General features: G+C 41.1%; 2 protein-coding genes across 10 annotated transcripts in view; one reads left to right on the forward strand and one right to left on the reverse strand.

The window, feature by feature from the left end:
- Positions 1–1,909, reverse strand: part of ATL1 (atlastin GTPase 1) — a 57,196-nt gene extending 55,287 nt beyond the window's left edge. The window contains exon 1 of the mRNA XM_006100236.3: positions 1,686–1,909. The gene's annotated coding sequence lies outside the window, so the exon portion shown is untranslated. The remainder of the gene's footprint in view (positions 1–1,685) is intronic.
- A 250-nt stretch (positions 1,910–2,159) lies between these two features.
- The window catches only part of MAP4K5 (mitogen-activated protein kinase kinase kinase kinase 5), a 105,006-nt gene continuing 81,191 nt past the window's right edge, over positions 2,160–25,974 (forward strand). For 3 of the 9 annotated variants that reach the window (XM_023763840.1, XM_023763843.1, XM_023763842.1), the window contains exons 1-2: positions 2,233–2,624; positions 20,614–20,671. In XM_023763840.1, the coding sequence (XP_023619608.1) occupies positions 2,517–2,624; positions 20,614–20,671 (166 nt within the window). In that variant the 5' untranslated portion in view covers positions 2,233–2,516. Of the gene's footprint in view, positions 2,187–2,232; positions 2,625–20,613; positions 20,672–25,974 lie in introns of those variants that run through there. The other 6 variants (XM_023763841.1, XM_023763839.1, XM_006100239.3 and 3 more) reach the window with 5 other exon arrangements.

Here is a 25,974-nt window from a genome sequence, read left to right on the forward strand (position 1 = left end):
GTATCAGGAAAAAATATGCCTCTCTCTTGACTGATCTCACAAAACACTATAAAACTCTACTTTGGCTAATTTGTTACATTGTTCCACTACCCTATTTTCCCTCTCTTTAACATCATACCTGTTGCCTCATTTATTTATTTTTGTCTTGTGTTATAGTATGCATTTTCTGTACGATGTCTTAAATTTTCTGTAGAATAATGCAGGTATAAATAAGTAAGAATACATAATTTTCAGACTACAGAAAGGATCAATGCCTATAGGGTCAGAGGTGAAAAAAGAAAAGAGAATCTATGACAGCAAACAAGTACAAGGACACCAACAGAACATTTGAAAAGATTTTGAGTCATTGAAGCCAAAAGTATGTGCCCACCAAAACAAGTGCCAAGAAGTTCTGAAAGGACGAACTGTTCTTCAACAATTTTTTCAATACAGCAAACACATAAGCTTTGTCCATAAAGCACTTAAGTCTGAGCTTGCTTATGTTCCCTAAATAAGTGCCCTTTGTGCATGGAGCACAAGAAAATACATATATTCCCTGTCCTGTTAAGGTGTGGACTTAATTTCTACATTATACAACTGATTACAATGATCAACAAGGAGCCTACTGCCCAAGAACAGAATTGAATTGGATGTTCAAAGCCACAAGCCAACTCCTGCAACTTGTTCTTTTACTTTTCAGCCCCTCAATGTGTTGACTGTGTGTTATCTGGCTTTCCTGTTCAGAACTTCTACTGGGCTCTAGGAATAATTTTGCCAGTATACATAAGTCCAGCACATTTATTTCTACCTTCATAACAAGACTGGAACTGAAACTGCAAAACAGCTTGTGAAATATCAAATTACTTCCCGGAACTCCTGTTTGATAGCCTGTACACTGTGAAGTTATTTTTGCTTTTTTTTTTTTTTTGGTTTGTTTTGTTAATCCTCACTTGAGGATATTTATTCCACTGCTTTTCAGAGCGAGTGGGGGGGGAGGGAGAGAGAGAGAAACATCAATGTGAGAGAGACACATGGATTCGTTGGCTCCCGTGGGCGCCTGGAGGGGGTGGGGGTGGCAGGCCAACGCTCTAACCATTGAGCCACCGGCCAGGCCTTACACCTCTTCTATTTGACCAGCCTCTTCATAATCCTGCGAAATGCTTTACAAACACTTTCTTGGAGGTCAGATGCAAAACCGGATCCCTTTCAAGCTACAGATAAGGAGAGTGAGATATTGCCTAATACAATGGCCTGTCCCAGATGACATGCCGAGGAAGTGGTAGAACCAGAACCAGGTCGCGGTCCCTGCCACTGTGTCCCTGATTCTGCAGAACCCATGATCCCATCCAAGGGGCGATGCCCGCGGTGAGACAGCGCGTGTGTCCAACAGGAACGGCAGTCACCGGCATTTCCGAGGAACTCGGGTTTTTAGAAACGTCTCGGGGAAAACTCCGCAGAAGACAGGTTGTGCAGGTGTGCGGTGCGGCCTCAAACTGGTCCCACCGGGAAGAGTTTGCAAAACAGGAAGGTGCAGCAGGGTGTGCCGCGACTCAGCTCACCTGGCACTCCCCCACCTCTCTCCCGGCGCCCCGGTGCCAGGTTCCTGCTGGCCCGGGGCCCGCAACGTCCTTTCTCCGTGACCGGCGAGGGTGCGTTCCCTTCGCCCTCGCGCACCCCCTTCTCCCTCTACCCGTCGCTACGTTTACCTGACACGTCTGGGGGCCGTGGAGCCGGGGCCGGCCGGCCCACGAATGAACGCCCAGGGCGCCCCCTACTCTCTGCAGCGGGTAACAGAGTCTGGGCCGCACACGGCACGCGCCGGGCCAGGTGCGCGCTCGGGAGGCTGTCGTGTCCCGACCCGGCCTCAGGGCGGCGCTCTGGTCCCGCGGCCGGCGCGCTCGGGCGGGACAGCCGCTGGGCGCCGACATCCGCCGGCAGGGAACGTGTCTCTCGGAGACGAATCCCGGAGTGCCGAACGTGGTGCGACTGCAGCGGCGGCCACAGTACGCGCTTCCGCCACCCGCTGAGGACGTGCGGAGTCACAAGGGGCTGGCCGTCCTTGCCACGGGAAAGCCGCCGTGCCTGGCTATCTAATCGGGCGCCCCTGAGGAAGCAGGTACGCAGTGACCGGGATTACGGACGTACGCTCGCTGCGAGAAATAAGGTCCTGGTCGACGCGTTCCACGTATCGGGGGCCGCCCCCTCAGGTACCGAGCCGGCCCCGGGCCCAGCGGACGGGGGCAGCCGGGCCGGACAGTGCGCGGGCGGCCGCGGAGGGGAAGGGCTGCGGTCCGGACGGGGCTGCGGGGAGCCGGGGACTCTTCCTGGTCCGCTTCTTCGCGCCCTTCGGCGGCGGAAGGAAGGGGGCTGGGCCGCTCGGGGTCGTCGCCCGCGGCGCCGACCCGCCTTTGCTGGTCTGTCCCTCGTGCAGGCGGAGCTGCGGTCAGAGGCTCCATGTTGGGAAGCGGCGCCTCTCGTCCTCGTTAGCGGGAGTCGGGCGCCGCGGGCAGAGCCGGCGGGGCAGGCGCGGAGCGAAGATGGAGGCCCCGCTGCGGCCTGCGGCGGACATCCTGAGGCGGAACCCGCAGCAGGACTACGAGCTGGTCCAGCGGGTCGGCAGCGGCACCTACGGGGACGTCTACAAGGTGAGGCCGGCCGGCCCGAGCCCGGCTCTCTCTCCCTGCGGGCGCGGGCCCCCGGGAAGAGGGTTTTGGGGTGCAGAGGGAGGACCGGAGAGGATGCTTTTATTGTTGCGTCTTGGAGATGAAAGCGGCCGGGGTCCCGTTTCCTCGGCTCGGAGCACCCAGTGTGCATAGCTTGCTCAGATCGCTACCGAGAAGCAGAACTAACCGCACACCTTGGCAAACCGCCGCTGTGCTTTTTTGTGGTGTGAAGGCGTGCTGACGCTTGTTTGTGGTATCGAGGGGAGCTCAGATCTGCCCCGGAGTCGCACTTGAGGATGTTTGAGCTTCAGCCTGGAAAAACGCTTCATGGGCGACAGGAAAGAATATTGACATTCCGACATTTGCACTTAAAAAAACACACACCACCTTTTAAAACGGATGGGCTTAATTTAAAAAGTCGTATGAAAAGCCGTCTCTCGGTTATAACTGTACACAATCTAACTCTGGGTCAGAATGACGTGAGCACAAACATCCTTTGTAGAAAGATGCTTTTCCTGGCAGAAGTTTCACCCTTTGTATCTGGTTGATGATTGTTTGTGTTTTTTTTTCTTTCTACTTTCTGGGATTCATAACATCCCATGACCAAGAGTGGGTAAGAGCTGCTGTGTTGTTTTTAATTGTGCTCTTTTGCATCACTTGAGACCAGTGAGGGTGAGTTACTCTTCGTTTGGGGTTTAAGAAAACATCGAGAAGCAACCCCAGTTCCCTCCATCCGCCGAGTTCTTCAAGGATCAGGAGGAAGGAGATTGTTTTTGATTGCCTCATGCGTTGCGTTCTCTGTCCCAGAAAGGGAGCATTAATGCAACTCATATGGGTATAGGAAGGGAGATTTCCTTTGATTTTGCAACAGCTCTCTTCATGGGATTTAATCACGACATGTAATCTCATTGTTCCAAACAACACTCTTGCTGAAAGGGCCGTGTATGCCATATGGAAAGTAACCCGTAGGCTCCTCGGGGGTATGTGGTGGTTTTGCACAGGTGGCGGTATGGAAGGAAAGCATTCTTTCTTCCTATTTTTTCAGCTTTTGTTTAATATGCTCCCTATTAATACTAACAATTTAAGGTGGTGCTATGACAGCTCTAGTGCTGTTTTATTCTCCTGGGATGGACTGTAAAGTGTAGGCTTTCTATTCCTTAAACAGGCACTTGAATTTTCTGTGCAAGGCACTGTTCTAGATATGTATGGGGTGTTGAATTGTGAGGTAGGTCCCAGCTCTTGCCTTGTATACCTTTGAATTCAAAGTGGGTAATTATAACAGGATCCTCTTTTGCTTTATGTAGAATTAATAGGTAATTAACTCAGCTGTTTACCCGTGGATTAGTCATTTTGTGGAATGCTCTTTAAAAAATTGAAATTCCTGTTTGCCTTCTCAGTCTTCCCTTTTAGTCATCTTTGTCTTATGATTCACTATGTATATAAATGCTTTTCCCCACAAAAATCCGAAGACCTCTACTTTTTTTCTTTATAACAACTGAAGCAGCTCTCTGGAGTAGGATTTTATTCTTGACAAGGAAAGCAAAGGGTTATATTAAAGGGGCAGTAAACACTTGCCTTTCCTCCTAGTACTCTGTGTCCCTCTTCCACAGTTTCTAAACTGAGGATCAAAGAATGAATATTTATCATGTACCACCTTCACCACCACCCCTCCTCCACGACCCCCTTCCCTCACCTTTACATGTATACTCATACACTAGGCCAGCTTCTGACTCCTAAACATCTTCAACTCTGGTTCCTTGTCTTTCGTTTTTCCTTGTTCTCATTACCCGGCATCACCTACCACCCTCATTTCAACCTGTCGCTATCCTACCTGTCCATGAAAGCCTTACTGAAATGCTCCTCCAGGAGCTTCACCACCCCCACCCCCTTCTCTCCAACCACATCTACAGCTCGCCCCTTTCCTTCATTCTGTTCTAGCCACACTGGCCTGCTGGCTGTTCCTTAAACATACATAATAAGCATATTATGGGCCTTTGGGCCTTGGTTCTTTCAGAATGTCTTTCCTCAGCCCACATGGCTTGCTTCCCCACTTGCTTTTACACCCTCTCCATCTGTTTTTGCCTACTTTATTTTTTCATGTGCACTTATACTAATTTAGTTTTACTTATTTTTTTTTCTTTATTATCTATCTCAACCCACTACCCTACTCCAGGAGGGCAGGAGTCTTATCTGTTTTGTTCACTGCTCTATGTCTAAAAGCTCCTAGGATTACAACTAGGAACAGAGTAAGTGCTTTCTAAAAATCTGCTGAGTGAATGAATAAATATCAATAATCCTATCACCTAGTTCTGTGGGCATGTGCTTTTGACATAAGAACACTAAGTTAGCATTTAGTACTCTGTATTCCTGCAATGCCTATTGAATGTCTTGCATATGTACTTTTATTACAAATTTCAATTACTTGAGTTCTCTAGGAAAAATATGTATTTCTGGAAAACTATTTCATAGCCTATCTATTTCAGCACTCTAAGTCCTACAGAATTTTGACAGTTTATATTTAATCTTTAATATGCCTAAAAATGTGTACCATTCTGCTGTAGTGCTGAAGTTTTTAAAGCTCAGAGCAGTTAGAGTAATTTTGCTATTCATCACTGTGTTTCTGATGAGCTGAAAACCATAGGAAGTTTTAGAAGTATTTCCAATCAGTGATATAAACTAGGAACATTATTACAGTGAAGAATAATGAAGGTAAATTAGTCACTGTTCTAATCAGGTATTATCTCTCTCTCTCTCTCTCTTTTTTTTTTTTTTTTTTTTACACCTGAGATACCTTATAAAGCAGCTCTAAAAGAACTACAACTTTCAGATTCTTGATGAATTATTTTTATGTTCTTCAAAACTGTAGATCCCCTCTGAAACACCTCTTTCCCGAAAATCTCCAAGATGGGAGAGCTCAATCTCCCTTGTTTAAAAAAAGAGGAATATAAAGCTTCATTTAAAATGAAGCTTCAGTGGTTCTCAACCTTCCTAATGCCGCGACCCTTTAATACAGTTCCTCATGTTGTGGTGACCCCCAACCATAAAATTATTTTCGTTGCTACTTCATAACTGTAATTTTGCTACTGTTATGAATAGTAATGTAAATATCTGATATGCAGGATGTATTTTCATTGTTACAAATTGAACATAATTAAAGCATAGTGATTAATCACAAAAACAATATGTAATTATATATATGTTTTCTGATGGTCTTAGGCGACCCCTGTGAAAGGGTCGTTCGACCCCCAAAGGGGTCACGACCCACAGGTTGAGAATCGCTGATGTAGAGAATGGATTAGACAAAGTTGCTGGAAGTATAAGGACCAGTCACTGAGTAATCGAGATGAAAATTTATGCAAGTATACATTTAGGCACTGGTATTAGAGACAAAAGGAAAGGATGGGTTTGAGTCATGTTTAGAAGATGATCAAAATTCCCTGGTAGTTGATAGTAGAAAAACAGGTCATTAAAGGCATTTAGAATTTCTGGCTTGGGTGACTACATTAGTGCCATCAACAGAATTAGGAAATACCAGATTTGTGTGGTCTGCATCTTGTTTTTAGTTTTGGACGTAGGGCATTGCATAGATGGATATGTCTAATAAATGGTAGGAAATGCAGCTCTGGCTTTCAGACATCTGGACTGGGCATACAGGTTTGGAAGTTATCAGATGGGTTGTACCTGTGAAGTATAGGTGAAGTCACCCTGGAGAATTTGTAGTGGAGTTGAGGAAAGGCTGTAGTGTTAAAGTGGCAGAAGAAAATAATGTATATTGAAAGTATCTGAGAAGAAAGAAAGGTATAAGGAAATTATTTTCATAGATATCAAGAGTTTCAAGAGCCCATCTATATCATCTGCATCCATTTTTGTTGCCTTCTATTCTGATGGCAGTAGGAAAATATTGATTTCTCAAAAAATATAAATCTGAGGTTTTGTGTCATTCCCCTTTTCCATAGAATAAAGTCTTAGACTAATATGCCTTTAAGGCCCTGCCTATACCAAAAGCCTCGCCATTCTAGAGTAAACTTCTTCAGCTTCTTATGTGCACTGTACTCTCTGTTCTTCCTTCCGGTTTTTGCAGGTACTATTTCCTTTTCCTTAGAACACTCTTCCTCTTCTTCTCGTTCATCTGTTTATCTTCTACTCTTTGGGTTTCCTTTTAAACATTGTACTTTTAGAAAGGCCTTTTCTGTCTCTTCCAGGTCATATCTATCTGTGTGATTTCTTGCCATAATACTCATCATTTGTCACTCATAAGTGTTGCCGACAGTCTTCCTGCTCTACTCAGAGTGCGTGAGAACAGGGACCTGTGTTTACCACTGAATCAGATAGCCTAGCATAGTGCGTATAACATAGGATGTGTTCAATAAATGTTTTGAAAGAGTGAGCCACAAAGTGGTCATATAAGTAAGAAGTTTGAAAGGGTTAAGATCAAAAGAGTTGAGGTGTGAATGGTAAATAAGGAAGTAGAGGGAATGTAGATCACTCCTTGATGCAGTTTAGCTATGAAGAGAAAAAGAAATGAAACACACAAATGTTTTTTTTCCACAGTTTCTGTTTTTTCCACAGTTCCTTTCATTGAAACTGATTACAGCTTTCAGTTATTATCCTTTAAATTTTGTTTTATCACCTAAGTGAGCAGAAGTGCTGCTGAGTTTACAAAAGGAAATCAGACAATTTGGGAATTTAGAAAGGAGATTAAAGGTAAAAACTTAGGATGAGGTTGTTAGGAACTAATGTAGGGTGTAAATTTAAAGCCTTCTTTTTTCCCTCCCTCCCTTCCTCCCTCTTCCCTTCTCTTCCTCTCTGATGTAGAGACTCAATTGATTTCCAGCCCCAGTTATTCCCCTGTCAGTTTGATTAGGATGAGGCACATTGATAAATGGGGAGCTGAGATGCAACAGGGTGGGTGACAGGATGAAAAGGAGTATTTAACATTTAATCAATATTTATAGAGGGTCGCTTATGTGCTAGATGCTAGATACTGTTCTGGGTGAACAAAGTAGAGAAAGATTCTTGCCATCAAGAATCTGGGAGGAGAAAGATAATAAGCAATAAACATAAGTTGTATGATATGTTAGCAGATGATTAAAGATATGGAATGAAGAAAAAGTTGAACCAATATGTTACTTCTCACACACATGCGCCCCCTTTTTAGGTGCCCTGTGCCTTCTTGCCCCCTTTTTTAACCCCTCTTCTTACCAATATCGGGACTGCCAATGAGAGCATGACTTAATATATTTTAATAGACATAACTTTTGATAAATTAGTAACAATTTTTGCATTTTAAGCTTTTTAGCTCCTGTCTTAATTGTAATAGACAGTGGAGATGCTTGGGTCCCTTACCATCCCCCCCCAAAATAATTTCCTATTGTTCTTTCTGAAATAGCATTGATCCATGAGTAGGACTTGCCTTCCTATTTTGCCTCTCTTCCTTGCTTCAGCATAGGTAGCCTTCTACGTAATGTGTTCATTTTAGAAAAATTTGATATGTGAATAAATGAAAAATTACCTCTGTCGCCTTTGCCACAATATAAGCATTGTTGTATATATCTTTCTAGACTTTTAAAAACTCATATTAAGGATATAAACAGCCCAGCAGGGTGTGGCTCAGTGGTTGAGCATCAACCTATGAACCAGCAGGTCACGGTTCAATTTCCGGTCAGGGCACATGCTTGGGTTGCAGGCTCAATTCCAGTGTGGGGCGAGCAGGAGGCAGCTGATCAGTGATTCTCTCTCATCATTGATGTTTCTCTCCCTCCCTCCCTCCCTCCTTCCCTCAGTCCCTCCTTCCCTCCCTCCCTGTTCCTCTCTGAAACCAACAAAAATATATATTTTTAAAGATCATGCCAATTGGTTTTAATTTCCAATCATAATACAAATCTAACTACAGCTTCTCCACTAGATTTGATTTTTCCATTCTTCAACTCTTCATAAAAACTATTTTGCTCCTCTGTTTTCAAACCTCCAATAATGCCTTACCCTCTCTTTTACTCCCTCCTCTCTAACCTGTCCTGACTGATGATAGAATTTCACCTTTTCTTTATCTAATATTCTTCTTTAGCAACAAATCTCTCTTCAGTGAGTTCCAGATTCCTAAATCCATGGAAACCTGACAGGCATCTCAACCTTAACATCTCTAACACAGAACACTCAGTGATACCTGCTCCACAAAGCCATTCATTCCAACACCTTCCCAATCTAAATAAAATTTATGGCATCCACCCAGTTGCTTAAGTCCAAAACCCAAGGTCATTAATTTTTATGGAATTAGTGGGTAATAGGGCTTAATCAGATTAGGATTTTGCCAGGTTATTATGATAGAGGGAAAGAAGGGTAAGAAAGTTAAGGATGTTTCAAGAGCGTGATTATAAATAGCTTGATGGATCATGGAACCCTTACAAGTTAAGCAAGAGTGTGAGGAATTGAGAGGTAATTGGTTGTCATAGGGGAATGCATTGGATTCGTGAGGAGGAAGAATTGCTGGAATGGGAGGACTAGAGTATAAGTGAGCTGAAAGGATAGAAGGTTATGATCAGGAAGTACAGTGTTTGAAATCAAGATTCAGATAGGATGTCAAGGAATGATAAATCAGAGAGGAGATCCAGATGTTGAAGTTTGTAAGGATGGTGGCAAGAGAGAGGTGGAGAGGAAGACTGTGAGCCAGGGGCCATGAAGTCTTAACATGAACAAGGAGCTATGACCAAGTTAGTAGATGATAGCTACAAGAGGATGGTGGTTGAAAGCCTGCACCCTTTTGCAATATGGGAGCCCTCGGGGGATATCCGACTGATGACTTAGGGCTGCTTGCCAGCCATCAGCCTGGCTTGTGGCTGAGTGGTGCTCCCCCTGGGGAGCACACTGACCACCAGGGGCAGCTCCTGCGTTGAGCATCTACCCCCTGGTGGTCAGTACACATCATAGCAACCGGTCATAGTACCGATCGTTCCGCCATTCAGTTGATTTGCATATTACCCTTTTATTATATAGGATAGGATAGAATAGGATGTTCCCTAATACAAGGCAGTTTTACTTCTTTGAAATGCCCATGCTTTTTTCTTTCTTACAACCTTTGCCTGGAATTCTGCCGCAGTCCCTTACCCCCCACTTCTCCCAGGAAAGTCTCATCAAGTCTCAGCTTAGGTTTACCTCTTTCTGGAAGCTTTCTCCAGTCAACTTTGACTGGGCTCAGAATCCTACTAAGTTGTCTTATATCACCTTGGGAACATTTTTCACACTTTATTGTATTTACTATTCACTTCTGTCTCTCTAAGTGATAAAAGCTCCCTGAAGACAAAAACTATTTTATTTCATTACATGCCTAGTATCAACAATAGTGCCTGGCACATAATAAGTATTCAGTAATATTTGTTGAATGAATGAACCAGTCAAAAATAATGTTCCATAAAGAAATCAAGTATAGAGGTTTTACAGGTTATGAAATAATTGACTGTGTTCTTCTTTTGTGGACAAATGAGCTACTTTGCATTCCTTCAAACCTTATAGGTCTTGTATTGCCACTTTTGTATTGAAGTTCATATTCTTTAATCTGTGGTGTATAATTCTGACTCTGAGTAGTAGTCACTAGCCACTAGAGATTGCTTGTTAAATATTTAGACATCTGGATTTTCTCTTGTTATGTTAAAGATTATTTTTAGTGGAAGGGGGCATATTTAAAACTGATGTCCCTGGTTGGCTTCCTGGAAAAGTTTTGTGACTCTAAAACTATGCTAAGAGAAAGTTATTAGGGGATAGGATAAGGGGCCTCATGTGAACAACAGTAAAGTGGAATATAAGAGCTGAAGGGAGGGCAGGGGAAGGGTGAGAGGAAGAAGAAGAGGAGGAGGGGGAGGAGAAGATGGAGGGAGAGGGGGGAGGGGTGGGGAGAGGAAGAGAAAAAGAAACATTGGATGTGAGATACAAACATCCATTGGTTGCCTTCCTTACCCAGACGGGGAGGAGGGATCAAACTCACAACCCAGGTATGTGCCTTAACCCGGGATCAGTGTGCCTTGACCTGGAATCAATGTGCCTTGACCTGGAATCAATGTGCCTTGACCCAGGATCAATATGCCTTGACCTGGAATCAAACTGGCAACCTTTCAGTGCACAGGACAACGCTATCACCATGGAACCAAACTGGCCACGGCACCGGTTTCATTTTTTTTACCTTAGTTTTGAAAAATTGCCCTGGCTGTTGTGGCTCAGTTAATTGGGCATCGTCCCATGCACCAAAAGATCACCAGTTCATTTCCTGACCAGGCACATGCCTTGGTTGTGGGGCTCATGCAGGAGGTAGCTGATGGATGTTTCTCTCTCTCCCTCCCTCTCCCTCTCCTTCTCCCTTTCTCTCTCTCTCTAAAAATCAGTAAAAACATTTTAAAAAATTATCTTCTGACTTTATGGCTACTAAGATTTAATGTGTATACCTTCTTATTCTTTGTTGAAAATTTGTAGTTAAAATGTATAAACATAAAACTTTCCTTTAATTATTTATCAAATTAAAATTTTCACAGCATGTAGGAAAGTTTATGGCTGATAAAACAGCAACTGGATAGTATTGTTGAAATAGAAATGGCTTAGTTAGAAAGATCAGCATCTTTAATTTTTTTTCTTGGTGCAAGTGGAAATCTAAGGCTAACTTTTTACTGGAAATTTAAAAATCCAAGACAGGAGAGTTTGAGTTAAAATACTTCCACAGTAGAATATTGACTTGAAAATGTTACTTAGGAAATTAAAGAGAACTGCATTGGCAATGAAAATAGAAACAATTAAGTGGAAAGGCTTTTTTATCGATTTATGGTGATATTGATCTTATTGGTTAAACTTTTCCACTCAATAATTTCAGTTCCTGATTAATAAGAGTTAAACAAGAGATTTACTATAGTAAAATATTTTATTAGATTTCTGGGTGTTTAGTATACTCTTATGCACAATATTAGTGTATACCAGTAATCTACGAAAATGGATAGGAATCAGAAATATATTTAGATCGTTTTTGTAGAAGTGCTGTATTACTTCTATTAGTTCCTTCTGTAAATATAATGCAGGATCTTCAAATTCTTATGGTTTAAAAACAAAAATGCTTGAGACTGTCACATTTAACTTGTTGCAGGAAAATGTTGGGTTTCAAACACCAGTATTACGTATGACTACTTTGGATTTTAGTGTGAAATTGAATATTTAAATACCTGAAAGATCTCTTTAGTACATTGAATCTGTAAAGTCTCTATTTAGAATATCTTTTTTTTCTGAAAGCCTCTTTGCTTTCATTATAAAAGAGCCTGGTACTGCTTTCTGTTTTAAAAATGCAGCTGGAAAATTACAGAATAAAAACATTTGCCCATCAGTTGTTCACTTGGAGAGAACAGAAATATGTCTTCAAAGTAGAGACTGACATTTACATATTTATTCTATCAATGAGAGTTAGGGTTATGGTATTTTCTTTACTTTTTACTTAATTACATATATTTTGAAAACCTCTGCATGTTGTAGCTGAATTTTATTTTTATTTTTTATTAAATTTTATTGGGGTGACATTGGTCAACATGAATATAGAGATTTCATGTGTGGATTTCTAAATTACAAAATATGTATATAGCACTATGTGCCCACTACCCAAAGTCAAATATTCTGTCACCTCATATTAGGATTCCTCCTCTCCCCTCTACCCCCTTCCCTCTGGCAACCACCACACTGCTGTTTGTGTTCATAAGTTTCAGTTTTATATCCCACATATGAGTGAACCATATAAGTGAAATCATGTGGTTCTTAGCTTTTTCTGTCAGACTTATTTCACTTAGCATAATGTTTTCAAGGTCCATCCATGTTGTTGCAAATGGCACTATTTCATCCTTGCTTATGGCTGAGTAGTATTCCATTGTGTATATCAGGGGTCCTCAAACTACGGCCCGCGGGCCACGTGCAAATACAAATATTGTATTTGTTCCCGTTTTGTTTTTTTACTTCAAAATAAGATATGTGCAGTGTGCATAGGAATTTGTTCATAGTTTTTTTTTAAAACTATAGTCCGGCCCTCCAACGGTCTGAGGGACAGTGAACTGGCCCCCTGTTTAAAAAGTTTGAGGACCCCTGGTGTATATGTACCACAATATCTTTATCCAGTCCTCTATCACAGAACACTTTGGTTGTTTCCATGTCTTGGCCACCGTGAATAATGCTGCAGTGAACATAGGGGTGCATATATCTTTGAGAATACATGATTTGAGTTTTTTGGGTATACTATACCCAGGAGTGGGGTTGCTGGGTCATATGGTAGCTCAATTCTTAATTTTTTGAGGGATCGCTAGACTGCTTTCTATACTGGTTTGTACCAGTATACATTCCCACTAGCAGTGAATGAGGGTTCCCTTTTTTCCACAACCTCTCCAACACTTGTTATTGCTTGTCTTGTTGATAATGGCAACTCCTAATAGGTGTAAGGTGGTATATCGTTTTAATTTGTATTTTCCTAATTGCCAGTGAAGTTGAACATCTTTTCATATATCTATTGGCTGTTCGTATGTCTTCTTGGAAGAGGTGTATTTCAAGTCTTCTGCCCATTTTTTGATTGGGTTGTTTGGTGTTGAGTTTTATGAGTTCTTTATATATTTTGGAAATTAACATTGTTTGCAGGTAGTTTTTATCGCGCGCTAATAGGTGGCGCGGGCCATTTTTGCTAATTTTTTTGTGCAAATGGCAACGTTCAGTAAAATTACGAGAACTTTAGTTTACGTGTTTATATGTTACCCGCATTCTACCCCTAGTCTATAAAAAACGTATTAATACGTGTCCCGCGCTCTGCTACACTGGTAGAAAGTATAAATACATAAAACGTATAAATACGTTTCCCGCATACAATGTGTTAAACCTTTGTCAGAGTTACTATTTGCAAGTATCATCTACCATCTGGTTGGCTGTCTATTTGTTTTGTTATCCTTTTCTTTTGTAGTGCAGAAGCTCTTCAGTTTGAAATAGGTCCCATTCATTTATTTTTTTTACCTTTACCTCCCTTGCCTTTGGGGTCAAGTCCATAAAATGTTCTTTACCACTCAGGTCCATAAGTTTGGTACCTATATTTTCTTCTATGTAACTTATAGGTTCGGATCTTATATTTAGGTCTTCAATCCATTTTGAATTAATTTTTATACATGGGGACAAACCGTAATCCAGTTTTATTTGTTTGCATGTGGTTTTCCAGTTTTTCCAGCACCATTAATTGAAGAGACTATCCACCATCTTTATTTTATATAGTTCTGTGATTGTTGTTCAAATCCTCCAATGGTATGTTTCTTTCGGAACCCATCGGAAACTCTAAAAAAATAAATAAGTAAAGGTGTCTTTGGTCCTTGCAATATTTTGGTTCAAATACATTGAAACAATGTATTTGTGTTGATTCTAATTTGTGTTGACTTGAATGAGTCTGAAAGTATATACTTAAAATAATTTTATATGTGTTATTTTAAAAATAATTAATAGACTTAATTTTTAGTACAGTATTAGATTTACAGACTCTTGAGCAAAGAGTACATAGAGTTATATGCATCCACACCTCCCCCACCCACCCACACACATTTTCTCCTTTTATTAATATCTTGTATGAGTGGTACATTTATTATAATTATTGAACCAATATTGATATTATTATAGTCCATAGTTTACATTAAGGTTCACTCTTTGTGGTGTACAGTTCTATGGATTTTGACAGATATAATGACCTGTATCCACCATTAAGTTTCATACAGAATAGTTTCAGCATGCTAAAAATTCCGTGCTTCACCTGTTCATCACTCTCCACTCCTTGGCAGCCATTGTTCTTTTTACTCTTTCTACAGTTACGTCTTTTCCAGAATGTCATATAGTTGGAATCGTACTATGTGGCCTTCTCAGACTGGCTTCTTTAACTTAACAGTATGCATTTAAGATTTCTCCATATCTTTTGATGGTTTGATGGCTCAGTTATTTTTATTACTGAATAATATTTCAATGTATGGATGTACAGCTTATCCATTTACCTATTGGAGGACATCTTGATTGCTCCAGTATTGGCAAGTATGAATAAAGCCTGCTATAAACATTCTTGTGCAGGTTTTTGTGTGGACATAGGTCTTTAACTTAATTGGGTAAATGCCTAGAAGTGGGGAATTGCTGCATCATATGGTAACAGTAGCTTTGTAAGAAGCTATCAAACTGTCAGTGTATGTGTTTTTAAGAATTAATGTTTGGAAGAATATACTCTAAATTATTCATAGGAGTTAACACTGGGATGAGATTAGGAGGGAGGGGGATTATAATCTTTTATTTATATTATTTGAGTTTTTAAAAACAATGTTTTATAGTATTTTTTACGAGTACATTTTTCTCCAAATGCTTTATTTAATTATCCTATCTAATAAAAGAGAAACATGGTAATTAGCGTACGACCGCTACCCTTCCCAGTGGCTAATTAGCATGATATGCAAATTAACTGCCAACAAAGATGGCGGCTAATTTGCATACGTAGGCTCCAAGTGGCAGAGCGAAGCCTGGTGACGACGCAGGCGTTCTGCCTCAACACGCTGGTGGAGGGCTCTGGGCCTGCTTGGTCAGCGCTGCTGGGGGGATGGAGGAGCAGAGACACAGCCCGCAGGGGTCCCGGCAGCCAGTGGCCCCAAGCCCCGCCTTGGGCTGGGGTCAGAGGAGCAGAGGCACAGCCCGCAGGGGGGCCGGCACCCAGCAGCCCCAAGCCCCGCCTCTGCGCTGGGGTTGGGGGAGCAGAGACACAGCCCACAGGGGGGCCGGCACCCAGCAGCCCCAAGCCCCGCCTTGGCACTGGGGGTGGGGGAGCAGAGACACAGGCCGCAAGGGGGCCTGCACCCAGCCGCCCCAAGCCCCGCCTTGGCACTGGGGTTGGGGGAGCAGAGACACAGCCCACAGGGGGGCCAGCACCCAGCAGCCCCAAGCCCCGCCTTGGCGCTGGGGTTGGAGGAGCAGAGACACAGCCCTCAGGGTGACCTGCACCCAGCAGCCTCAAGCCCCACCTCAGCGCTGGGGTCAGAGGAGCACAGACACAGCCTGCAGGGGGGCCGGCACCCAGCAGCCCCTAACCCCAAGGCCGCAGAGGCGCTGGGGCCACTGGGGCTGCAGCAGAGACACAAACCGGCAGGAAACCTGTGGAAAGGGAGATAAACTATCATAACTTTATCTCCCTTTCCACAAGATGAGGAAACTGACCCTGATTATTTAGTGATATGGCCCACACCTTTCTACAAGCACAGGGTATGTTATGATCACTCCCAGGAAGTGATCAGAATACTGGTCAGAATACTGTTTCCAGGGAATAACGCTACTGTGGCAAATTATCTAAGAGAGGAAACAAGCTTTTTGTTGGGTTTATTCTGAAGGTCAGAGAACAGACCACCCCAACATATGCCATGTTGTTATATTGACGATCTTGACCTGCAGATGCTTAAAAAACAGCAAATGCAAGGAGAGGTTTTCACTGAAGTCTCCTTCTCTGCCTAAAATCGGACCCCCCAAAAGGTTCCCTTGATGGGAAAAGTGCCATCAGCCAGTGAAGACTGACTCCTGTCACAGGACAGGAGACTAGAAGTTGACATCACATCCAAACTTTGTTACAAACTATCTCCCCCACCCCCATTCATCTTTCCTAAAAATCATGTACTCTCCTCTAAGAGGCCTACATATCCCGTCCCCTTTCCCTAAGAAGAAGGTATTTAAATCTGGATTCTAAGCCACTTTGGGAAGTTATTCATTTTTCCCTGGGATCTCCCACATATACACGAGGTACACATGTTAATGAACTTTAGTTTTTCTCTTGGTAATCTGTCTTTCATTACAAGGGCCTCCGCTAAGAACTCAGAAGGGTAGAGGAAAACTATTTTCCTCCTCCATAATTCTATTTCGGGAAATCAAGTCCGGGGCTGAATAGTGAGTTTGGCTCAAGTGCCAAGCAGTCCTAGCTGAGGGGAAGGAAGCTTCTAGGGGGAAATCAATGATACTGGCATCGAAGTAGGACAGAGGGCACATGCATGGTTGCTGGTGGGAGTTTAAAGTGGTTCAACATTTTTGGAGGATGATTTGGCAAAATCAATAGAAATGTTCAAGGTACATCCAAGAGTCTTCTAGGAATCTCATCTGCTGAGATAAAGCACAAGTGCTTAAGCCCTGGTCAGAACCCAGGATGCTACTGCGGGCTCTCCTTCCATGATGGGAAAACCTGCTAACAACCTGAATTTTTAGGCAAGGTGGCATCTATACTAATAAAAAGGTAATATGCTAATTAGACTGAACATCTTCCAGACGAGGTTCCGGACGTCCTTCTGGACAAAGCCATGGTGGCAGAGCTGAGGCAGAGGTGGTTAGAGGTGATCAGGCAGGCAGGGGAGAGCAGTTAGAGGGATCAGGCCAGCAGGGGAGAGCAGTTAGGGGATCAGGCCAGCAGGCAGGTGAGCAGTTAGGTGCCAGCAGCCCTGAGGGGTCCCGAATTGGAGAGGGTGCAGGCCAGGCTGAGGAACTCCCCGCTCCGGTGCACGAATTAGGGGCAATCAGGCAGGCATGCAGGTGAGTGGTTAGAAGACAGCGGTCCAGGATTGTGAAAGGGATGTCCAACTGCCAGTTTAGACCCGATCCCGGCAGTCGGACATCCTGGGATCAGGCCTAAACCAGTAGTCAACATCCCCCAAAGGGTCTGAGATTGGAGAGGGTGCAGGCTGGGCTGAGGGACACCCTCCTCCCGTGCACGAATTTCGTGCACCGGGCCACTAGTTAGTAATAAAAATGGAAAATAAATCAACATAAATGAAAACTAGTAGATCATTTAAAACAGTATATGATCAGTTTCATAGCACTTCTAAGTTGTAGAGGATTTTAATATTTTATTCTTATTTTTTAAGTAAAGAGAATAATAACCTTCCTACAATCATAATTGTGCATTCAACAAATTAATAGAGCATCTACCTCATAGACCTTCAAAGAATCATGGTGAAGGCCTGGGGTGGGAGAGGGGTGCCAGGTGGGGAACATGGGGCAATGGGGAAATAAGAGGGACATCTGTAATACTTTCAACAATAAAGATTTTTTTTAAAAAAGAATTTTGCCTAGAGTTAAGAAGAGAACACACTTAATCTAGCCTTGGGATATTAGGCAAGACTCCCTAGAAGAGGTGATACCTAAATTGCATTCTGAAATATAATCTAGATTAACTGGGCTAAAGGGGCAGGGAAGAGGGCAGGGGAAGTGAATATACCAAAAGGAGGACAGTGTTTTCAAAACAGGTCATTTGCTTCTGATTAATCTGACTGAAACTGGAATTAATTGTTCCAAACTCCCAGAGAAGCTTATTAGATCTTTTAATGTTGTTAGCACTTGTTTGATAATCTGTAATTGAAAAGTATAGACTCATATTTTCTTTTGGTTTCCAATGACAGGCAAAGTATATTGCTCGAATGCCTGTTTTGCATAGAAAATTATTTAATTGCATTTCCACATACGGGGTGCCCTAGGTGCAATGAAAATGAGCACCCATATTAGTGATGACAGTATAATGGTGCAACCCTTTTAAACTACTAGTATTTAATAGTATGTGTTAATGGCCTTTTAAATGTTCATATTCATACCCTTTGACCTAGTAATTTCATACTTTAGAATCTGAAAGAAATAATTTTAAAAAATGAAAAGACTGTAACATCCTTTATGTCTAGCAGTAAAGGAAAACGTTTATATGGACTATTATATAGCCATTTAAAATTATGTATAGCATGGAGAAAGTACATAACTTTAAAAACAATAAAAATTTGTGTTTACAGTAGAACTTGACAGATTTAACATCCAAGGTTGGTGAAAATATACGTTCACATAATTTATTTTAGAGCAGTATGGTGATATATCCCTTTTAAATCCACATACCTTTTTACCTAACAATTATTCTTGTACTGATAAATTACTATATGCTAAAATATTTGCAGTGTGATTATTTGAAGCACTAATTATAATAAGTCTGTCTCTAATATTTTAAGTGGTAGTTTTTCTTGTAGGAATTAGTCTGAAGAAAATAAAGCTGTGGATAGGTATAAATCTAAGATATATTTATCCCTCTGTTTATAATTACAAGATAATATTAAAATCCTAAATGTCCAACAATAACATATTAATTAAATTATATGTCCCATTAATGGGAAATTAGGCAGTATTGCAAATCATGTTTAGAAGGCTGATGACATCATCCTCTTCTACAACATATATATACCCTCATGCATTAAATATATCATATATTCCATTAATGGAAAATTAAGCAGCATTGCAAAGCATGTTGTAGAAGATTGTGATGACATCATTGTCTTCTACAAGACATACACACTGTCATGCACACTTGCACATATGCATGCACACACGGACCAGAAAAAGAAACACATACACTAAATGTTAACTTTTAAACTTTTCCCCTCCAAATTGTAAGAAACAGATGATTTGTGTGTGTGTTTGATTTTAATCCTCCCCTGAGGGTATGTTTTTATTGTTTTTGGGGGAGGAAGGGAGGGTGGGAGGGAGGGAGGGAGAAAGAGAAAGAAACATCCATCACTTGCCTCCTGTATACACCCGACCTGGGAACAAACCCACAACCTAGTATGTGTCCTGACCAGAAATCAAGTCTGCAACCTTTTGGTACACAGGGTGAGGCTCCAACAAACTTAGCCATCCAGCCAGGGATTTATTTTTATTTATTTTATTTTTATTTTCCTTTAATGACCTGTGACTATATTTTATCAAATATATAACAACCATGAGTATTTTTCCTTGCTTTTCTTTTTTTAAGTTAACTTTAAGAATTTTTAAAAATATATTTTTATTGATTTCAGAGAGGAAGGGAGAGGAAGAGTGATATAGAAACATCAGCGATGAGAGAAAATTATTGATTGGCTGCCTTTTGCACGCCTTTTACTGGAGATGGTGCATATGCCCTAACTGGGAATCAAACCATGACCTCCTGGTTCATAAGTCAACACTCAATCACTGAGACACGCCCCAGTGGACTAAGTTAAATTTATTGAAGTAACATTTGTTACCAGTGTTGGGGTTCTTGGGTTCCCCAAGATAGAAATCGAGAGGAAGCCCCAGAGAATTTTCCAGACATATTTTATTAAGCTTATGCTGGAGCACAAGAGAGGCAGCACAGAGGGAAAAAAAGGTCCTCTGAACTGGCTTAGGGGCTGGCTCTGCTTAGCTGTTTATAAGTTGGGGGCAAAGCAGACTTGTGTGAAAAGGTAGACTTAAAAAAAAAAGCGGCCTGGGGAATTTTCTGTGTCAGGGTATGAAAAGCAAAAGTTTAGAAGGGGGAAATAAGACATTTCGGTAGGGAGTGGAGGAATGGTTGCATTCTTGTGGTGGGCCTATTTGTGTGTTTTTTTCTGGACATCAGGAAGCCTTGGAATCCCAGCGAGGGGCCATGGGGTAATGGCAGGTCTGTGGGGTTTTTTGGTGTGGTGTCCTTGGGATCTCAGGCCCAGGTCCCTATGCTCCTCACATTGGTTAATGACAATATGTAAATTTCAGGTGTACAACATTATAATTCAACATCTGTATACTCTATTGCATGCTCACCACCCAAAGTCCAGTTTCCTCATGAGTATTTTTTTTTAATTAAGAAAAATATTGGGGAATGGGGTTGGTGAAGGAGAGGACATCTGTAATACTTTCAACAGTAAAGATAAAAATACAAAATAGAAAGATATTAACTCAATTATAAAGAAAAGACTTGGAGGAAGTACACCAACATTTTAAACAGTAATTGTTTTTAAGTGATGGGAGTAAAGGTAATATTTTGTATATTTTCCTTTAATGGAAAAATTGGTATACTCATTAAAATTTTGTTTTTTAGCTTTATTAAAAGCATGATTGATAAGCAACAGTTAACATAATACAAGTAACTTTTATATAGTTAACAAACTTTTAAAACATTTTATTTTCATTTTAGGCCAGAAATATACATACGGGAGAGTTGGCTGCAGTAAAAATTATCAAATTGGAGCCTGGTATGTATTAAAACACTCATGACAATTTTTTAATACTTTTCTGTTGCCATTCACAAATATAGAACTTAAAAGCATTTTCCATATTTCCTTGTTTCCCTTCTTCCAAAAGAAATGTTTATATATTGTCAGGGCAATTAGGATGTCTCAAATATGGCTACATTAAATTGCATTGGAGGTTATTAGTTAAAGACAAGTTTGATGTAGTAGTTTTGTTACTAAATAAAAGTTCAAATGTGCACATTCAAAAATTGGAAGACACATTGACAATGTTAAAGTAATTGTCTTCTAAGTTATAGTAAAATATTTGAGCTTCGGTATTAACTTCTATGAGAATTTGATTAGGAAAATATTCATTGATTTGGGGGGATATTTGGTAATATTTGGCATAATGATATTTTATATATTAGCTGTTGTTTGGCTGATTGATTTAGGTTTAATAATTCAGTCTTAGACTAATGCTTATTTTTTAACACTTTTTTTCTGTCAGAAGGCTGTTTGTTTTAAAACATACTGAGTGATTTGCTTTGAAAACAAAAGTACTATATAAGACCTGAAATAATTTTATTATTTTGATATCCTCAAAGTTTTCTTTTCTTAGTAATGGGATCTTTAAAAAAAGTATTCAATTGGTATTGTGCCCAGGTATACCACAAAAATTAGAAAATTCAGAAATGTGTAAAGAAGAAAATAAAAATAATCCATTTGTCACCCAGAGACAACTATTATTGCCTTTTAGTGTATTTCCTCTTATTTTCCTCCCGTGTATACATGTAAACATTTTACAGTATAAACTACATGTACTATATGCTGTTCTTCACCTACATTACATAAAGGACATTACATAATTTTTACATAGGTCAGTAAATATTCTTTTTTTTTAATTGAGTTATAAGTGACATACAACATTATGTTAGTTTCAGGTGTATAGCATAATGATTCAATATTTGTCTATATTGTGAAAGGATCACAATAAGTCTAGTTAATATCTGTCACCATACATAGTTACTTTTTTTTTCCTGTGATGAGAACTTTTAAGATTTGCTCTCTTCCCTGGCCGGCATGGTTTGGTGGTTGAGCATCGACCTATGAACCAGGAGATTGGAGATTGGAGTTTGGTTCCCAGTCACAGCACATGCCCGGGTTGCGGGCTTGATCCCCAGTGGGGCCCATGCAGGAGGTGGCCAATCAATGATTCTCTCTCACCATTAATGTTTCTGTCTCTCCCTCTTCCTCTCTCTGAAATCAATACAGATAAATTTTTTTAAGATTTTACTCTCTTATCAACTTTCAAATATGCAATATAATATTATTAACTACTAGAGGCTCGGTGCATGAATTCGTGCACAGGTGGGGTCCCTCGGCCTGGCTGGTGATCGGGGCTGATCGGGGCCTTCTCGCCCAGTCCCAATCGGGGCTAATTGGGGCGGCCGGCCGCGGGGAGGGACCACGGGAGGTTGGCTGGCCAGGGGGAGGGACTGCGGGAGGTTGGCCGGCCACAGGAGGTTGGCTGTGGGAGTGCACTGACCACCAGGGGACAGCCTCTGCATTGAACATCTGCCCCCTGGTGCTCAGTGTGCGTCGTAGTGACCGGTTGACCAGCCGTTTGGTCGTTCAGTTGCTTCGGCTTTTATATATGTAGATAGTCACCATGCTGTACATTACATCCCATGACTTACTCATTTTATAGCTGGAAGTTCCTACCTTTTGTATTATTTCACTCATTTTGCCCAACCATTCACCTCCTATCTGTTCTCTGTATCCATGAGCTTGTTTTTTTGGTGTGTGTTTTTTAAAAGATTCCACACATAAGTGAGATCTGTTATACTAGTACTTATAATGCCCTCAAGATCCATCCATATTGTCAAAATTAAAAGTTTTTAATGAGAGCAGTAGTATCTTTTTTTTCCTCCAAGTTTTTTTTTTTACTGTGGTAAAATAAACATTACATAAAATTTACCATCTAAACTTTTTTTTTTTTAATCCTCATCCAAGGATTTTTTTTCCATTGATCTTTAGAGAGTGAGTGGAAGGGAGGGAGGAGGGGGAAAGAGAGAGAAACATCTATGGGAGAGAAACACATTGACTGGTTGCCTCCCACACGCCCTGACCAGGGCCAGAGATCAAACCTGCAGCCGAGGTACATGCTCTTGACTGGGAATCAAACCCAAGACCCTTTGGTCTGTGGGCCAATGCTCTAACCATTGAGAAAACTGGCCAGGGCTAAACCATGTTTAAGTATACAGTTTAGTTTGGTTTAAATTACATTGACAATGTGCTACCATCACCACCATCCAACTCCTGAACTCTTTTCATTTGAAACTCTATAGCCAGTTAACAGTAACTTCCCATTCCCCTCTTCCCCCCAGCCCCTGTTGTCAACCACCATTCTATTTTCTGTCTCTGATTTTGACTACTTTAGGTACTTCATATACAATATTTGTCTCTCTGTTACTGGTTTATTTCACTTACCATAATGTCCTCAAGCTTCATCCATGTTGCCACATCAGTTTCCTTTCTTTTTAGGACTGAATAATGTTCCATTGTGTATATATATGCCACATTTTACTTATCCAGTCATCTGTTGGACACTTGGGTTGCTTTCAACTTTAGCTATTGTGAATAATATTGCTGTGAACATAAGCTACAAGTATTTCTTTGAGACCCTGCTTTCAGTCTTTTGGGTATATACCAGAAGTGGAATTGCTAGATCATATGATATTTCTATTTTTAATTTTTTAGGGACCCCCATACTATTTTCCACAGTGCCTGTGCAATTTTACATTCCTTCCAACAGTGCACAAGGGTTCCAATTTCTCTATATTCTTGCCAACAGTTATTTTTCTATTTTGGTTTGTTTGTTATAGCAGCAATCTTAATGGGTGTGAATAGATGGTGTGTAGTTTTTATTTGTATTTCCTAATAATTAGTAATGTTGGTATCTTTTCATGTGCTTATTGGTCATTTGTATATCTGCTTTGGAGAAATATTTATTATAAGTCCTTTTTTTAATCTGGTTGTTTTTTGGTGGTGTTCTGTATATAATCTAGATCAGTGGTTCTCAACTTTCCTAATGCCGCAACCCTTTTATACAGTTCCTCATGTTGTGGTGACCCCCAACCATAAAATTATTTTCATTGCTACTTCATAACTGTAATTTTGCTACTGTTACGGATCATAATGTAAATATCTGATATGCAGGATGTATTTTCATTGTTACAAATTGAACATAATTAAAGCATAGTGATTAATCACAAAAACAATATGTAATTATATATGTGGTTTGCGATAGTCTTAGGCGACCCCTGTGAAAGGGTCGTTCGACCCCCAAAGGGGTCACGACCCACAGGTTGAGAACCGCTGCTCTAGATGTTAATCTCACCAGAATTGTGATTTACAAATATTTTCTCCTATTATTTGGGTTGCCTTTTTACTGTGTGATTGTGTCTTTTGATGCCCTAAATTTTAAAAATTTCATAAAGTCCCAATTTTTAATTTATTCTTTTGTTGCTATACCTTTGGTGTCATTCCCAAGAAATTATTGCTAAATTTAAATTTAATATCATGAAGCTGTTGCCTATGTTTTAAGAGTTTTATAGTTTTAGGTCTTACATTTAATTTAAGTCTTTGATTCATTTTGAGTTAATTTTGTATGTGGTGTTAGATAAAGGTCCAACTTCATTCTTTTGCTGATGTATATCCAGTTTTAAGATTCTCCTCTGAATGGTCTTAGCACCCTTGTCAAAAATAATTTAAGTATTATTTCTGGGCTTTCTATTCCATTGGTCTGTATGTCTTTCTTTATGCTAATATCACACTATTTTGATACCGTAGCTTTGTAGTAAGTTTTCAAATCAGGAAATGCAAGTCATCCAGCTTTATTCTTTTTCAAGATTGTTTTGGCTATTTTGGGGTCTCTTGAGAGTCCATATAAATTTTAGGATGTGTTTTTCTCGTTCTGCAAAAAATGTTATTGAGATGAGAAGTAGTAATTTTTGACCAGTAGGTATATAGTTGATGATCTGTTTGTTTGCTGCTTCATAAACCTAGACATGTAGAGTAAATTGTGTGACCAGTAATTATGCCAACAGTTTCTTAATTTTAGCAGTTAAAATAGTTTTGCTTTTCAAATACAATATTTTGACTATTATGTATGCCTAGAGGCCTGGTGCATGAAAGTCGTGCATGGGGGAGGGTCCCCTCAGCCCGGCCTGCACCCTCTCGCAATCCACCCTCGGACGTCCCTCTCACAATCTGGGACACTGCATGCACCAGTGACCATACTTTTCATATACGTGAAAGGCATCTTGCTGTTGTATGGGCAGCTACATTTTTTTGCCCTGATTATAAAAAGTAGTACATAACATGATCCTTCTGAGGCAGTAGTATCATTTCTCCCATCTTATGGGTGGAAAACCTGAAGCAGAGAGAAGTTAAGTAATTGGCTTTGTCACACAGTTATAAGTGTCAGAATCAGGGCTAACCACAAAATGTACAAGCCAGAGTCCATGCATGTCATCGCTGCATCATCCTGTTTTTTCAGTGTTAGAGTAGCCTTGCCAGGTTTTAATTTTTAAATCTAAAAGACTGTTCCCAATATATAGGGCAGGGTCCCTAGGCCTGGCCGGCGATCAGGGCCAATCTGTGGGACAACCGGTGGAGCAATTGGGGGGCCCTTGCTGGCACCTGCCTCGGCTGGCAGCCTGGCGATGCCCGTTCACCGGTCCTGGCCTGGGGCAGCTACCGTGTTGAGCATCTGCCCCCTGGTGGTCAGTGTGCATCATTGCGACCAGTCGACAGGTCACTTAGGCTCTTAGATATATAGACTAGAGCAGGGGTCCTCAAACTACGGCCCGTGGGCCACATGCAAATACAAATATTGTATTTGTTCCCGTTTTTTTTAAAAAATATATTTTATTGATTTTTTTACAGAGAGGAAGGGAGAGAGATAGTTAGAAACATCGATGAGAGAAAAACATCGATCAGCTGCCTCCTGCACATCTCCCACTGGGGTTGTGCCCGCAACCCAGGTACATGCCCTTAACAGGAATCGAACCTGGGACCTTTCAGTACGCAGGCCGACGCTCTATCCACTGAGCCAAACTGGTTTCGGCCCGTTTTGTTTTTTTACTTCAAAATAAGATATGTGCAGTGTGCATAGGAATTTGTTCATAGTTTTTTTTTAAACTATAGTCTGGCCCTCCAACGGTCTGAGGGACAGTGAACTGGCCCCCTGTTTAAAAAGTTTGAGGACCCCTGGACTAGAGGCCTGGTGCATGAAATTTCATGCACTGGCGGGGGGGTCC

This window comes from Myotis lucifugus, unplaced genomic scaffold, assembly GCF_000147115.1.
Source record: "Myotis lucifugus unplaced genomic scaffold, Myoluc2.0 scaffold_304, whole genome shotgun sequence".
Taxonomy (NCBI): Eukaryota; Metazoa; Chordata; class Mammalia; order Chiroptera; family Vespertilionidae; genus Myotis; species Myotis lucifugus.